Source organism: Hirundo rustica, chromosome 7 (assembly GCF_015227805.2).
Source record: "Hirundo rustica isolate bHirRus1 chromosome 7, bHirRus1.pri.v3, whole genome shotgun sequence".
Classification (NCBI taxonomy): domain Eukaryota; kingdom Metazoa; phylum Chordata; class Aves; order Passeriformes; family Hirundinidae; genus Hirundo; species Hirundo rustica.
Genome location: NC_053456.1, coordinates 26,818,216 through 26,832,962, shown reverse-complemented (window position 1 = coordinate 26,832,962; position 14,747 = coordinate 26,818,216). Strand labels below are relative to the sequence as shown.

Genomic DNA, 14,747 nt, shown 5'->3' with positions numbered 1-14,747 from the left:
CTCCTTCCCATAGCAAACTGAATGCAGCCGACAGCTGTGGAACATCCTTTAATTCTTGCAGATGTCTTTTTCCTTCCTGCCACGATTACCACAGCATTGAAAAGGTGTCATGAACACTGGCGTTTTGAATAACTTAAATTTGCCGAATGGACACAAGAGAACATAAGCCCTCATCAGGGCAGCAACAGCACTAGTTATTCACGTTCCCATGTTTGTTTTGAAGCAACTCAGGTTAACAGCACACAGTTAGCACAGAAAGCATTGAAAGCTCTTTGACATTTCCTTTCAAGTCTTATATGGCTACTCTTAATTTCACTACTAAAAAATTGAGTAATTCTTCAGTGAACTTTGACAAGTGCACCCATTTTACAACCACCTATAGACAGACACACGCATTAAATCAAAAAAGGCAAAATCAATATACGCTAAGTAACACATACAAACAAGTTTTGGACTTTAGGTGGTATTTTCTTGATAAATGGTTTTCAAACTAGACCTTGTCTGTGTCTGCTGAGGAGATTGTTCATCCTGCAATATATCTGTATTTATTCACATCTGCAATGCTTTCATTTTGCCACTTTAATAAAAAGAAAAAAGAATGTTGCTTCTTGTCAGCAAAACCCATCACCTGCCACAATTACTAGTCTGTCACTGCATAGAGGATGGGTTGCTGCAGAATTTTTGGGTTGATTTAATGAGCATTTTCTTGTAATTTTAGGAAGAAGTTCCCCATTCTATCCTAACACAAAACAACAATTTGGCAGAAAACAATCTCCATCAAAATAGGTGGGAGTAGGAACATTTTTAAAATCTATGAAATCCAAGTTTGTTTAGAAAGAGCAGTGAATAAAATGCCCTTCCCATACCAGATAAGGAGAAATCAGAACACTATTCTTGTGAGTGGCTTTGGAACAGATAGGCTTCCTGACTGTTGAGAAGTTACAGGACACGGATACATCCTGCTGGCAGCACAAAAACACCCTGCTTGATGAGAACGTGTATTTAACTGACAAAATGTTGCAACGTTAAAACTTCTTTGTTTTGTATCTACATCAGCCTGTAAGAACTTGTTATCAACAAGATTTTTGTCAAGAGAACTAAATGAAGATAAAAAATGTGACCTCTTTTATGGATTATTAAACAAAATCCCTGTCAATTTAATCCTTTATTCTAGAAAAATATTTTATGACAAATCAATGTAGATTACTTTAAGATTACTGACTTGGCAGGGTTTATGTTTCCTAACTCTGCTTTGGTATAAATTTTCCTTAGACTACTTTTGTTGAAAGATTTTTTTTTCATCTCTATAAAATGTTTAACCAAATCAGATAAGCTAACTGCTCTTTGCATTAGTAACAAAAGCAGGTTGTTGAAGACTGTACAGCGGTCAAAAAAGCACTGAACACCTGATCTTCTGCATCCCTCTAGTGTCTTTGGCTATGTAGGGAGCAGTATTTACAAAATCACCTTGACTTTATGCACTAGGGATAATCTACTTTGTAAAATAAAAAGCAGAAGTATAAAAGTTTTCAATCACATTTGGAAACTGTAACATACATAAAAAGATTGACATTAAATATATACAATATAAAAATACTTTTTTTCTTTATGAAAATTATAATACATAGCTATAATACACAACATGTTGAGCCATCAGTCATAGCTACAATATGTGCAGATTCTTGTTCCACATTATGGCTGGACTCTGGGTATGATATCTTGGGGAGGAAATTCCTCAATTTCAGAATGAAACATCAATTCTAAAAAGGAAAGAAAAGAATTATGTTTTCTTCGGAAACTTTTACCTGAATACAATTCCATTATTCCTGAAAAGTACCCTGGCGTTCCTCCAAGCCTCCTGCTTTTCATACCAATCATAGCATCAACAACTCAGCAATGGCAAGGGCCACCAATGTTTTTAGAAAACTATTGCTGCTTCCCAAATTGACAGAATTGGTGAGAATGTTAGCAATTGATCATGTGCAGTGCCATGGTGCATTCAATTTGGACACTGAAACACAAGTCTGAATTAGACTGAGGGATTGTTAAAATTTTGAGAGTGTCAGACTGAGGAAGGAAGACTTCTGTTTAGAGACTTGTTCATGTTTAGAAGTCTTTGCTCTGTGTCTCACAGTGTTAAGTCAGCGTACCCCTTCCTGAGCAGACTAAATTTTCTCTGCTATTTGGAGTAAGTACTAACGAATTTCTTTGTAGAAATTTCCAAAGTGGTTTTCCAATCTTAGTGGGCACATGTAAGTATAAAAAAATTTAATCAAAACCTGAGTAAAATTCTGCCACTGAATTCCTTGACGAAGTTTTTATTACTTACGGGTTTTAAATATGACTTAAGCATCTATTATAAATTTTATCATTGAGGACTGTAAAGGCTGCCACTTAGTTGTTTGAAGTTTTTTAACACACTGTATTATTTATTAGAAATAAACAGTAACTGAAGCCAGCTGAAATAAGGACACCCATCCATTAAAATTGAAAAGTAATTTGAAGAGGCATGTTGAATCCTTAGCCTCCCAAACACAAATCTGTGCTTCAGTTCATGGTGTTCTTAGGATACCTTTGGACTTTTAGGTTGAAACGGGATTTTTATGTACAGCATACCTTCAAGTGACAGGCTGCATGCACTTGGCAGGAATGCTGAGTTAGGACACACCTTTTGGATCCCAGGTGGAACACAAAAGGAAGAGGGCCCAGTTTCTAGCCAAGTTTCTTCTATAAGAAGAACTTGCTTCCCCCTCCTCCAGCCTGGACCAGCACAAGCAGACCTCATCTGAACTCCTGTTCTGCAAGCACAAATCTGACTTCTCAAAGCTAGGGAGTTCCCAAAACTACTGCAATGATGTGTTGAAAATACTATTGAACTTGTAACCCATTTAACACTTGCAGAAGGAACATTAATAACGTTAGTTACATTAATTAAACATTAATTTTCTAAGACACAAGTAGAATAAATACACTTAAAATATTTAAAATACTGTTAAAGTATTTTAAAATATTTTTCTCTCCATTGAAAAGAGACATTCTGTAATGTTTCAAAATTGATGTTGCTTCAGACAGGACAAAGAAAGCTTTTCTTTTTAAATTAATGTTTATAATACCAAACACAGACACCAGCATCCTAAGAAGCATTTGCCGTGAAAACTTGCTAGGAAATACTTGTTTTTCCTCAGTCACAAAATTTCTCAGGACTATTCTTGAACATCAAATGCAGAGCACAGCAGATAAAAACAACCAACAATCTGAATAAACAATATTTTGCCTATTAATGTTTCCTACCTTCACTGTGGTCTAGCTCTGGTCGGGAACTTAAGAAGATCCAACTTGTCCCAACTAGAATAGACACTACGAGATTGACCACAACCCACGAATGAACAATTTCTGCCTCTGTACCTGCAGTCCTGAGAAAGACACATCAAACAGCAGTCATCATTGGTGCACAGGAGTTACAATAATAATTGCAACAGAAAAACATCAAACCAAGTTTGCTAGGCCAGATGTGAAAAGAGAGCCATCATGATGGTCTCGCATCGCAAAGGCCTGGTAAAGAGAACAATTACCAGAGACCACAGAAACCCTAAACCTCCACCTCCCGCAAAAACTAACTGCCCAAACCACCAAATTTTTATATAAATGCTTTTGTTCTACTTCTCCTGGTTTACTTTAAAATTTCGTCCTACCAGAATTTGAGTCCATTAATAGGTACTCCAGAAAGTAACAGTCTTGGATGGGATCACCTAACATGGATTGATTGTTTATATTTAAATGCCAGCTGTGTCTGCTAAGCCCATGCATCCTGTGGCAGACTCCTTCAAAAACAGTGTTGATTGTCTACAGAATGTCCTGCCCTTGAACCCAAAATTAGTTACCCCAGTAGGGTTCTACTCTCAAGCAAAAGAGATTCTTAAGGTTCCTGCCAGATGACATTGCCAGGATCATTCCAACCCTTGTTTGAGGTATAACGGATTTGGAAACAACATGACCAAACTCATCCTTGAGCTTTTATTTTTCAGTGAAAATATGAAATATTCAGAACAAGCTCAAAGGCAGGTTCAGAAAAAAAACACTTCATCAATACTTTTTAACATATCTTGTACAACATCTTTTATCTGCCACTTTGACAAGGGTCCCTAAGTGAGATGTAATTTACAGAAGTGGTTCCTTGTTTCCTACCAGATACTGCCATTTTCCGAAGGTGGCGTGTAGAGGTTGATTCTGTCACATGTCATCTGCTGGCTTAAGGATAAGATAAGAGCAGCAAAGTACACTGGAAGAAATGGAATTAGTAGTGTCAGATATAAACTCCCAAAATGCTGTCTCATCATGACATGGTACTAATCACTACATTTTCTTTCCTTTCACTCTACTACCTCCAATCAGTCTGCTTTAATTCATTCTCTTTGCTTTAACATTCCCCTGACCTATCAAAATCCGGTTTCTGCACTTTTGCCTTCGATGAGCTACATCAAAGCTTGCATCTTGTTTTTTTCTTAGGTTTGTGTTCTATATTCAGAAATGGAAAAAGAACTATCTCACTAACAGCCCCACTAATGCTAGTATTGCAAATGCTTTAAAAAATATGGAACTAAGTGTTTATGGCCTTTGCTGTTATCAACTACTGAGCAAGACATTTATTCTAAAGCAGAAATTAACCTGGGAGGAAGATTTCATTAAAAAGAGTACAAAGGAGTTTTCCATTTACCATATTTTCTGGACAGCTTCCTATCCACTTCAAAATACTTACAGAAAGAAGCTAGTGCTGCTGGGTCTAGGGTAAGAAAGCCCCTCAGTGCAACTGATGCTTTTGCCAGATCAATCCTGATAACAAAATCAAGAGTTATTAACCCAGCCCAGTAAGACAATGATATTGTTCCTCTAACAGTATTCTGTTGTTCTTTTACTTTTTGCAAGGTATTTTTTCTGCCTCTGTAACAGTGCCTTAATATACACCTCTATCACACACATGTGGCAGTGGTCCCCATTATGCCAGTCCCAAAATAAAGGAGGATGTTCCATGAGGTTTCACACGCAGACCTTTCTGAAACAGGGAGAACCTGGGGACATCTGTCCCCTCTAAGCCTTGCCAACCAGTTCAGTGTCCATGCTAATGTAACTGCTTCCACTGCTTAGAGCAAACGTGAGTAACTTGGGACTTCTCCCTGCCATCCTTGCAGGGAAAAAAAAGTCACTTTTTTTTTTTTTCATAGCACCAACTCCTCCCCTGGCTCATCCTACCTGTAACTAAAAGAAACATTTGTAACATCCATGAATCTAGTCTAGTTAATGATCTTTTTTCAGCTTCTGTCTTTTCACTCCCACTCTTAATCTGTAATGCAGAAGCCCCAGCTAAGCCAGGACAACTGTTTACTCAGCTGTGTTTCAATCCTGACTAGGCAATGTATTCATATGAAAAGTGAACCTGGTAGAAACATTTGTTGTTTTCCACCCCTCTTCACAGTCAAAAAACCAGGTCAACTCATACATTTGTTTCACCTCCTGATCCCACAAACAGCATCAATTGAAGCAGGGTGCAAACACCAGACAGAAATGAGTACCAAAGGTCTGGATGCACAAGTACACCCCTCCTGTTGAGTATATCAATTAAATCATCAACAGCAAATCAAAATATGCCATAGAAAGGAGATAGGAACATCATATACACAAATTATATATATACACTTTTCAAATACAAATATGTTTTACCTGTCAAAGGCTGAGACTGTACTGATAGACAGCAAAAAATAGAACAAACTCTGAGCTGGGTATGCTATTGTCTTATACTGCTCAAGCAGGTTAGAAACCATGGAAAGCTCATTTCCTGCCAAAATGTAGATAACCACGATGTTCCATACGGCATAACCAGCAAGGAAGCCATGGGTGAAGAGGCCAAACACCCTGAATGGAGGAAAGGGCATTAGATCAGTTTTAACATCTTGAATTCGCTATAGATAGAAAAGGCCTATGAATCCATCTGTTCAAAACTGCTTTTCAAGGCCTTTCACAGATTGTCTCTGAGTGCTTTGTCTTATCTAGTTTAAAAAATTCTAAGCAAGAGTTCTGTTTCCTCCCATCACACCAGACTGCACCAGAACCTGAGCACTTAAAGAAAACTACGATGTTTTGCCTTCCCTTCATTACAGCCACAGGCATCAAATACTTTCACTTGTAGCTGCCTGTAGTTTCCCAAGATCACTGTCCCTTACACTTACACAATGTTCTAACTTGTTCCCAAGGCAATCTTTTCAATATCTACGTTGCTAAGGAAAAGCTTGAGCAGGAAGCCCAGGGTTCCAGCTAAAACATACCACAGAAGAAAATGGCTGTTATCTTCCCATCCTCTATAACAACACAACTGCATATTAAAAAAGCTTGCTATTATGTGCAAGCTTATTCCCCCAGTGCAATTTCACTCCTCCCTCTTTCCCACCAATCAGGATTTTTCTTTGACAACTGTCTGAATTAATGTATTTTTATTCTGGTGATACACATGATGGGTCAAGTCTTATTTTCTAACACATTTCTGTAGGTGACTAATGTTTTGGTTATCAGCTCAGTCTCTTGCTATTTGTCTGAATCTTTGCAATTTGGCTTTCTTGGTTATTCTTTTTATAAGCTGTATTTCACATGTGATGTCTAAACTAGAAATACATAAACTTGACAACAAATACTGAAAGCTAGAGGACTTTATGCCTGTTGATTCCTGAACCATCATTTATTCGGAATATCCAAAAGAAGTAAAAATACATGAGAAATACAAAGGAAACATACTAATTTTCAGGGAGAAAAAACCCCAAACCAAACCCCTGATTTATGTTTATTTACATCCGAACATTTATTTTTCACCTGAAACTTCGGTGCACTGAGAGGGCAACATCTCTAGTGGTCCATGAAGCCTTCACATCCAGAAGTACATTGATATTTTCAGTGGTTTTAATCACTTCTGCACGGTCAGCTGCCTGGAAACGCCCTGAAAGGATAAGGAAAACAGTATTAGAGAGCTCTGTTTCCTTTCACCATCATTTCTACATTAATGCTTATTAGTGTTAAAAAGTTGTAGGCATCAGAATTTTCATTAGAAAATTTCTTTTCCCCACTTCCTGCCCTTTGTCAGCTTACACTGAATACAGGATGCCTCTGAGTGAGGCATCCTGGTGGATCAGGCTATGGAGTTAACAATGTGCGAAGCACTTTGGGAAATTACTCACTATTCCTGAGACAAAAAAAAACCCCAAACAAAACAACAGAAAAACACAAACTCCCTGCAAAAAAACTTCCACTGGAAAGACTTTTTATAAGCAATAGTTTCTTCTCAAGGCACTGTGACAATATTAAGTCAAAAAAGCTCAGCTGGGTACTCTGAAATCTCTTCCACTCCCACCACAGAATTTAAAAATTGAACCAAATGTATTAGCAGCACAGCAACACCAGCATTCTTCGTTGAAAAGTTATCATGTGTATTTATTTCCAAATTTTTGTTTTGGAGAACTTTTTAAAAAATTCTTCCCAATACTACAGTATTTAGATTTCAGATACAATAACACTTCTTCTAATTGCAAGAATGTTCTTAAATTACTTAAATCACAACATGAACTCACGATTTTTTTCAACAAACACTTTGCTAACAGGCTGGCTAACTCCAGTGGGAGCAGCAAACACTGGCTGCTGATCTGGGCTCTTTCTGTGCTCATCTTCAATGATGTCTTCCTCCTCCACCTCCAGCTCATTGGAGCTCACTTCGGCTGGCCGAGGTTTCCTGCTGGGACAGAACACATGGTGGGACAGAGAAAGAGTAGGAGGTAACGTGTAAAATCCAGAGGCTCCTATAAACATTTAACACGTCTAACTTGACTGAGAAGAACCCATCAGGCTATGACCTGTATAATATTACCCCCTTTATAATTTTAAGGGCTAAAGTTCTCATGGAGTTAGTTGACTAAAACCATAAGGCTAATTCCATATCAAGAGATTAACTATTAGAAAATATTAGAACAATGGGAGGGGGGGAAGCTAACTTTCATAAAATTAAGATAGTAAGAATGATAGAAAGCAGTTCCAAATTCTAATTTTTTCGTGTCTGTGACTGAACTATTAGGCTCATGAATATGTATTTAGAGCTGTGATGCATCCAGGTATACACAGAACAAAGAAGTGAAAAAAGTTAGATCTTAACCCTGGAAAGAACTGTGCACAGGCTGAATGGTATTGTGGGCTTCAAGATTTTACATTTTTATCAAAAGATAACGTAAAGTACTCCTCAGCCATATTCACTCTTATTCCAGAATATGAGCTATACTAGTTTTGTCTCACTTTGTTCTTTTTCTCTGTTTGCGGCTCACTGTTCCTTCAGCTTCAGGGACATCCATGCCATTTCCGTTCTGAAACAGGGATGCCACATTTTGCTGGGTAAAAGAGGTCTCAGAATCTGAAGGTTAAAAAAAAACCAACAGAAAAGTTTCAGAGCTTTCGTAAAAATGGAAATATATTCACCTAAATACATAAATAGTTATTATATAAAAAGAGTGGCCAAAAAAGTCATGATCTGAGCTTTGAAAGACGTAAAGTATTATATAATTTTCAAAGCTGTATATCTATTATTTTCATGGAGGTTTGTACCTTATGAAATCTGAAACCAGAAAGTGAAACTCTAAGATACCACTCACCCAGAGATTACTTTCAGCTGTTTCAGGTAAAAAAGCACATGAAATGCTAACTACTGTAAAACCTAAATACACATCCTCCAGTAACATTTCTGTGTTCCCAAGTTTTATTTACTGCTCTTTCCCATCTACAACCATCTCACGTACCAGTAGGTACTTTCTTCTTCTTGCGCTTCCTTTGAGGTGGGGCATCAGGAGGTTCAGGAGTCAGGGGTTCGCTGCTCTCAGACTGCCGACGAACCGCTGCTTGCACAATGCCATCTGAAAACCACGGGAAAAGACCCAGCAGCCTGAATTCAGAGCCACTGAGAAACAGGCAAGGGAAAGCTGCCCAGCTGAGCAACAACTGAGATGAAAACACATTGGCTATAGGAAATACATGAGTTGGGAATCAATGATGAGAAGTAGAAATAGACAAAGGTATTTCACTGTAATAGTTTCATGCTCAGGAGGAAATTTAAGTATCCAAGAAGCAGCACAATTCCCATTTGGGCATACAGAAGAGGACTGCCTGAAAAGAATCCATCACCAGAAAGAACTACATCTCTATATCTCTCTTTTCTATGTGCAAAGATTATAATGCATGAGCCAAGAAAAGGTGATCCACACAGATATGTGCTAAGGCAAAAAGGCATCACGTCAAAGGAAAATTTAAATGCTAAACATACAGCACAAGAATAAAGAAGGGGCAGAAAAAATACACTGAAGGATATTTACTCCAGTCTGAGAGGTGAATTATTACTTCGGAGGAATTATATTTCCGTGAGAGGTTAAGATGAATTTGTATTATAGTGCAGTAGCATCAACTTGCATGATCAGATACAGAAAGAAAAAATTACTTCGCCATTTTATATCACACCTGTTTTTTTAATAGCGCCCTCAAGGACTGCAGTTTTTATGGTAACAACTGAACCTTTGTTTCCACTTCAAACTCAGGTTTACCCACCTTTTATAAACCTTTATTGTGCAAAAACGCAAAATTAACCAGCAAACTAATGGCAAAGGGTGTACCTGACACCATCTTTCAGCTCACTGGAAACAACAGTAAACAAAATCCTTAGGATATCCTGCTGGCAACAGCTCTACTTCGTTGCATTTAAAGGTCTGTCAGTGAGGCCTCACTTTAAAGCAAATAAAGGAGGTTTACTTGTCAAACTTTTATATGGACACAAGTCAGCCGGTTACAGAAATCCACTAGATTCTATTAACATGTTCTGCTTTATCAAAATAGATCAGACTTACAATCTTGCTTAAAACAATATGTTTATTCTGCAGATCTGCTTCTTGTAAAAACACAAAGCTCTCATACTAATAATCTTCTACAGTCAACCCTTCAGTGATAATGGAGAGATTAACTTGTGACTTTATTTGGCCAAGGACTGAAATTGAACCAGACTGCTAAATGAGTTTTATCTTAGTTCATTCAAAAATTCAAGTGCTTAACACATTCACCATAAGCAGCTTACAGCTGGAAATGTCTATTTAATGAATTATGCAAAGAAGTTAGAAAGGAAAAAACTGCAGGAATAAAAGAAGAGTTTTCAGTCTTGGCAGGACCTTACCTAATGGAGTCTTTCCTTTGGATTTCTTTTTTTTGGGTCGACTGAGTGGAATTTCATCTGCATAACATAAAACAGAAGTATGGGTGTACAGCAAGGAGAAACTTCCATTTTCTTTTTTTAAATGCCATCCTACTGCAAGAAATAGATTCTATTTTACAAGTTGTGACATCCTTTGTTTTTACAGGTTAGATGACAATTCACCAGTTCACACAAGGAGGAGGAGTAGAGAAGATGGTAGGAAAACAGGGTAAGAAATCATATGTGCAGCAAAGGCTTAATACACACATGCATGCGTGTTAAGTGATAAACTGAAATACTCTGAATAATGCTCTGAAAAATAAACTTCTTGTTTAAAGCACAGTGGCAACATTTCAGTTACCCTGGTGGAAATAGCAAACAGGAAAGAGAGAAGAGAAAAACAATAGTTCTAACAACGCACAGATATCCAGTTTAAATAATCAGCCTGCATTTAGGAAAAGTACAAGGTTCTAACTTTCAAAAGAGAATGGGTGGCACCAAAAGGTACTACCAATGTTTGTACTTCTCTTTAATAACTCACCTTGGCTTCCACTTCATGTTGAAGAAGAAAAGTTGTTGATGAGCAGTGTAAAAAGATGAAAAGAAAGTTAATTTTGAATCAATTACAATTCACAACCGTGAAATTCACACTGCTGATTTTATGGTTAATTTCCTTATCTCCCCCCTACCTCTCTTCATGAGCAGTTGTGTATAACAGGGTTAAAGGTATGAAGCAATCAGCAAGATTCAACACTTTGTTGGTGACTATGCACAATTTCTTGATTGGCTAGCTGTGGATCAGATTAAAAGCTTTAATCACCTGGCTAATTAAAACTTGTCTTACTGCCTGGTATATAACAAACCAACAAAAGTTATGAAACATTTGAGCCTGTACATCACTAAAAAGACACTATCTGTCGACAGTCATAAACATTACATTTACTTGCAGGTACTTTGAAGGAATTCTGAAGTACCATCTCATAAAAATTATATAATTGCTTTTCCTTTCACACTGAAAAAATGCCCAATTTTTCCCCTATAGTACATCAAACTAATAGATACCTTAATCCCTATTAAAGAATATCTAGTCTAATTCCAGAAATTCCTGTTTTAAAGGATTTGTGATTCAAAAAACTAAAGAACACAAACTAAAAGAAAGAGAGAGGAAGAAGAGATTAAAACAGAGAGAGGAAGAAGAGATTAAAACAGACAACAATTAAACGATACTAGACATTAAAACTAGAGTATTTGTGTAAAAGTTTTTAGAGGGTTTATCTCTCATGACTATTAAAACTGAGGTAACATGGTAAAATTTCTTGGCTTCTATGAAACTTTAAAATGCTTTACATTCCTTGTAAAGCATTTTGGGACAATAAATTAGTAAGATAAGCAATTTTACTACTCAGATGCTTATCAGACTTATTTCTCCTGATGTTATTATTTTCAAAATCTGCAGTACTGCATCATGAGTAGTTCCACAGAATGCAATGATTTTACCTTGGCACTGGAGGAAGGGCACGAGGTGGGCACTGAAAGACAAGAGAGAGACAAAAGTCAACTTCTGCCAGTACGAAACCACCTCTCAGAAAACAGCTTCAGACCAGGACGTCCAAGGTATGTTTTGCTCTGTATGCCCCCTAAATGGCCAAACATTCCAAACGGAGCATAAAAGCATGATGTAAAAGATGCTGGAATAATATGCCTTTACCAGAGTTATGAAGGGCACTGCAGTAGGAACATACAGCTTACCTCTGTGTGCAAGGCACAGCTTGCATTTCAGCTTCAATAATTTTCGCTTTTCATGTAAGGTACCGCTTTCATTAGAAAGCTAATTAGCCATTCTATTTAAATAAATATAAAATATTGCAATAATTTATGCATTCAGTATAATTACATAGTATTCAACATGACTGAGTACATTCTGTTAATGAAGATGTAAATTTAGAACAATAATAAAAACAATAAAAGGAAATAAGCTCACTTATGAAAACACTTTTAAGTATTATAAAATATTGTTTTTCCATATAATATTGAACATATTTACCAGCAGGTCAAACACCAAAAATCTAAAAGTATTTCCTGATAATAACCTGAAACTGAGCTCATACCTTTCTCTCATCTAGAAAAAGGAGTTAACTTTCAGCTTTTATACTACACAATTATATTGAAAGAATATACACAAAGAAATACTTCCCAAGCTCAGAAAATTCAGATACCAGAAATAAAAAGGGCTGTAAGACTGGTAAGACTCAAGGATCCACAAACTTACCACTTGTTTCTTTCCCATATCATTTGAAGTCGTTCCCTGAAAGAGGCACTGTGAACTGGTATATGCTCCCTCACGCTGCTCACATTGAACCTCGGCTAATTCTGAACTAAAAATAAACTTCAGGCAGCCAGGATTAGCTGGATGTGAACCCTCCTGCCCCTGGGTCAGGACCCAGAGCTACTCCCTTTTGAAACAAAGGCAGGTTCTTCAACGGCAGCAAATGTTACTTGCACTAAAACACCCTTGATGCTGCATGCTGGTACAGCTTCCTATTAACAAATTTTACAGCAGTTTGTTTACCCAAAGCAAATGAGACGCCTCATACAAGGAAGGGTTGTGGGATTAGACCTCAAATCTCTCACTTGGATTTTGGCCGTGCTGAAGACTGACAGCAAGTGCCATTTACTCAGGTAGAGAACTGCACACCGTAAGTGGCGCCCAGCAAACTGGTGGGGATTGGTCACACTATATTGGTGCACCGTAACGGAAAAAATATTGGTAAAGGTCAGATCTCATTACTTTTATTGTTTCCAACATTCTAATGGCAGTAAATATTAAATATTTAAGATACTTGGTATTTAAAAAAACTAAAAGCAAAAAACACCTTAAAAACAAACAAAAGCCACAAACCTTTTATATAGCATTCACTGCCTATGCAGTAATAATTCTGTACTCTGTAGTACCTCTCTGTTTTATTACCCTCTACAAAACAACTGGCAAGTACATTGATTTCTGCATCATTTATTTCTTGCAACACAGGAAACCACGTGCAAGCAGCCGGTCGTGAACACTCATCTGTCCATCTATGTGACAGTCCCCAGCTCTGCCACAGAGGTATCAGCTTTGGTCTATCTGCAGTTTCACAGAGCCTGAAGTAACTCACGCCAAAGTTCATAGGAAGGGTGAGTTTGGGGACAGGTCCCCATGGACATTTTGTTACGGACAGAAGAGCCACTGAGTGCTCTAACGTGCCCCCGAAACCAAGAGACTCCCACAAACCAGGCAGTCGCTGCCTCGGTCAAACCCTGTGTTGGCACACCTGAGCCAGGCCACAAGACAGTGGGGACGCACCTGGAAACTCAGGGGGAAAAACGAAACTACCCAACTCCCCGGGTGTCCACTGCAGGATGCTGAGAAGGAAAGGTTTAAATGTCCAGAATGTTTAAAAACACTGAAGCAGCCTTTACAGATTTGTTAAAGCCTTGCAGATTTTCTTTTGATAGATTTACATGAAAAAGTACAACGAGGAAATGCTTGCTCTCTTCCGCAGCAAAGGTGGGCAGAACCGGTTACATCCCCCCCTCCCCGCGGGATGCAGCAGGGAGCGGAGCGGGCATGTAGGAGCCGCGCTACCAAGGCGCTCCGCTACCAGGGTGCTCCGCTCCCGCGTCGCGCTTCAGCTCCGCCTCCCCGGAGCGCCCCGCCACATCCCTTCAGCAACAGCGCTCAGGCGGGCCAAGCTCCCGCCGCCCTCCAAGCCCACAGCCGGGCCCCCCGCGCTGCAGCCCCACGGAGCCCATACGCCCCCCGCCCGTTTCGGCCCCATCGTGCCCTCACCGCGCCGGGGCCCGCCCGCCGCGCCGCCATGGGCCGCGCCCGCCCAGCTCCGGCTCTGCGGGGAGGAGCCGCTGCTCCTTCCGCCCCGCGCCGCGGCTGCGCCCCCTCAGCGCCGGGAGGTGCGGCCTCCCCTGCCCTCCTGCCTGCGTCTTCTCGCCGCCTGCTCTCTCACCGGAGCGAGTCCAGCCCCGCAGTCCCGAGTGGGAGTTGTCGTCTCTGGGGCTGCAGACAAGCAAAATCAAGGGGAAAAGGGTTCTGCTTGTAGCCAGGGTTTCAAACTGATAAATTAGGCAATCATTTAAAAACAAAACACCAAAAAACCCCCACCAAAAGAGTAGGAAATAATACATGGAAAAAAGGCAAAGAGTCGACAAATGTTGGACTAGGCAGAAGTGGGGAAACTGGCCATGGACAAGCAGCACAGAGCTGGCTGCTATCTCACCCCTACATCAATGACATATTGGGGCTTCGGTCTCTCCCTTTTTACCTCTAAAGGAAATAACAAGCCCCGGCTCTAGAAAAAGCAGGCACCCTGACGGCTGTAATATTGCACTTTAAATAACCTCTTTCTCTAGATTCTAAACTCAGTTAGGTTGATTTTCCTCCAAGATGAGAGCCAACAAAATAACCATCTGTTTACCGCAGGGGGCAAGACAGCTACAAAAAATACGA

General features: G+C 39.1%; 1 protein-coding gene across 1 annotated transcript; it reads right to left on the bottom strand.

The window, feature by feature from the left end:
- Positions 1–1,300: 1,300 nt before the first annotated feature.
- On the bottom strand, positions 1,301–12,536 carry TMEM237 (transmembrane protein 237). The gene is made up of 13 exons (XM_058421332.1): positions 12,519–12,536; positions 11,747–11,778; positions 10,791–10,801; positions 10,232–10,288; positions 8,817–8,930; positions 8,320–8,434; positions 7,608–7,765; positions 6,856–6,979; positions 5,716–5,907; positions 4,757–4,830; positions 4,186–4,279; positions 3,292–3,413; positions 1,301–1,760 (listed from the first exon to the last, which is right to left on the bottom strand). Exons 1-13 carry the CDS (start codon positions 12,534–12,536, stop codon positions 1,693–1,695), a joined length of 1,179 nt encoding a protein of 392 aa, XP_058277315.1. The 3' UTR covers positions 1,301–1,692.
- Positions 12,537–14,747: the final 2,211 nt, after the last annotated feature.

Bases quoted from the DNA above. Each gene is read 5' to 3' on its own strand.
- TMEM237 (XM_058421332.1), bottom strand. The intron at 4,831-5,715 runs GTAAAACATATT...TTTTGTTATCAG, and splicing joins ACAGTCTCAGCCTTTGACAG to GATTGATCTGGCAAAAGCAT. The intron at 3,414-4,185 runs GTAGGAAACAAG...TGTCTTTCTCAG, and splicing joins TCGGAAAATGGCAGTATCTG to GACTGCAGGTACAGAGGCAG.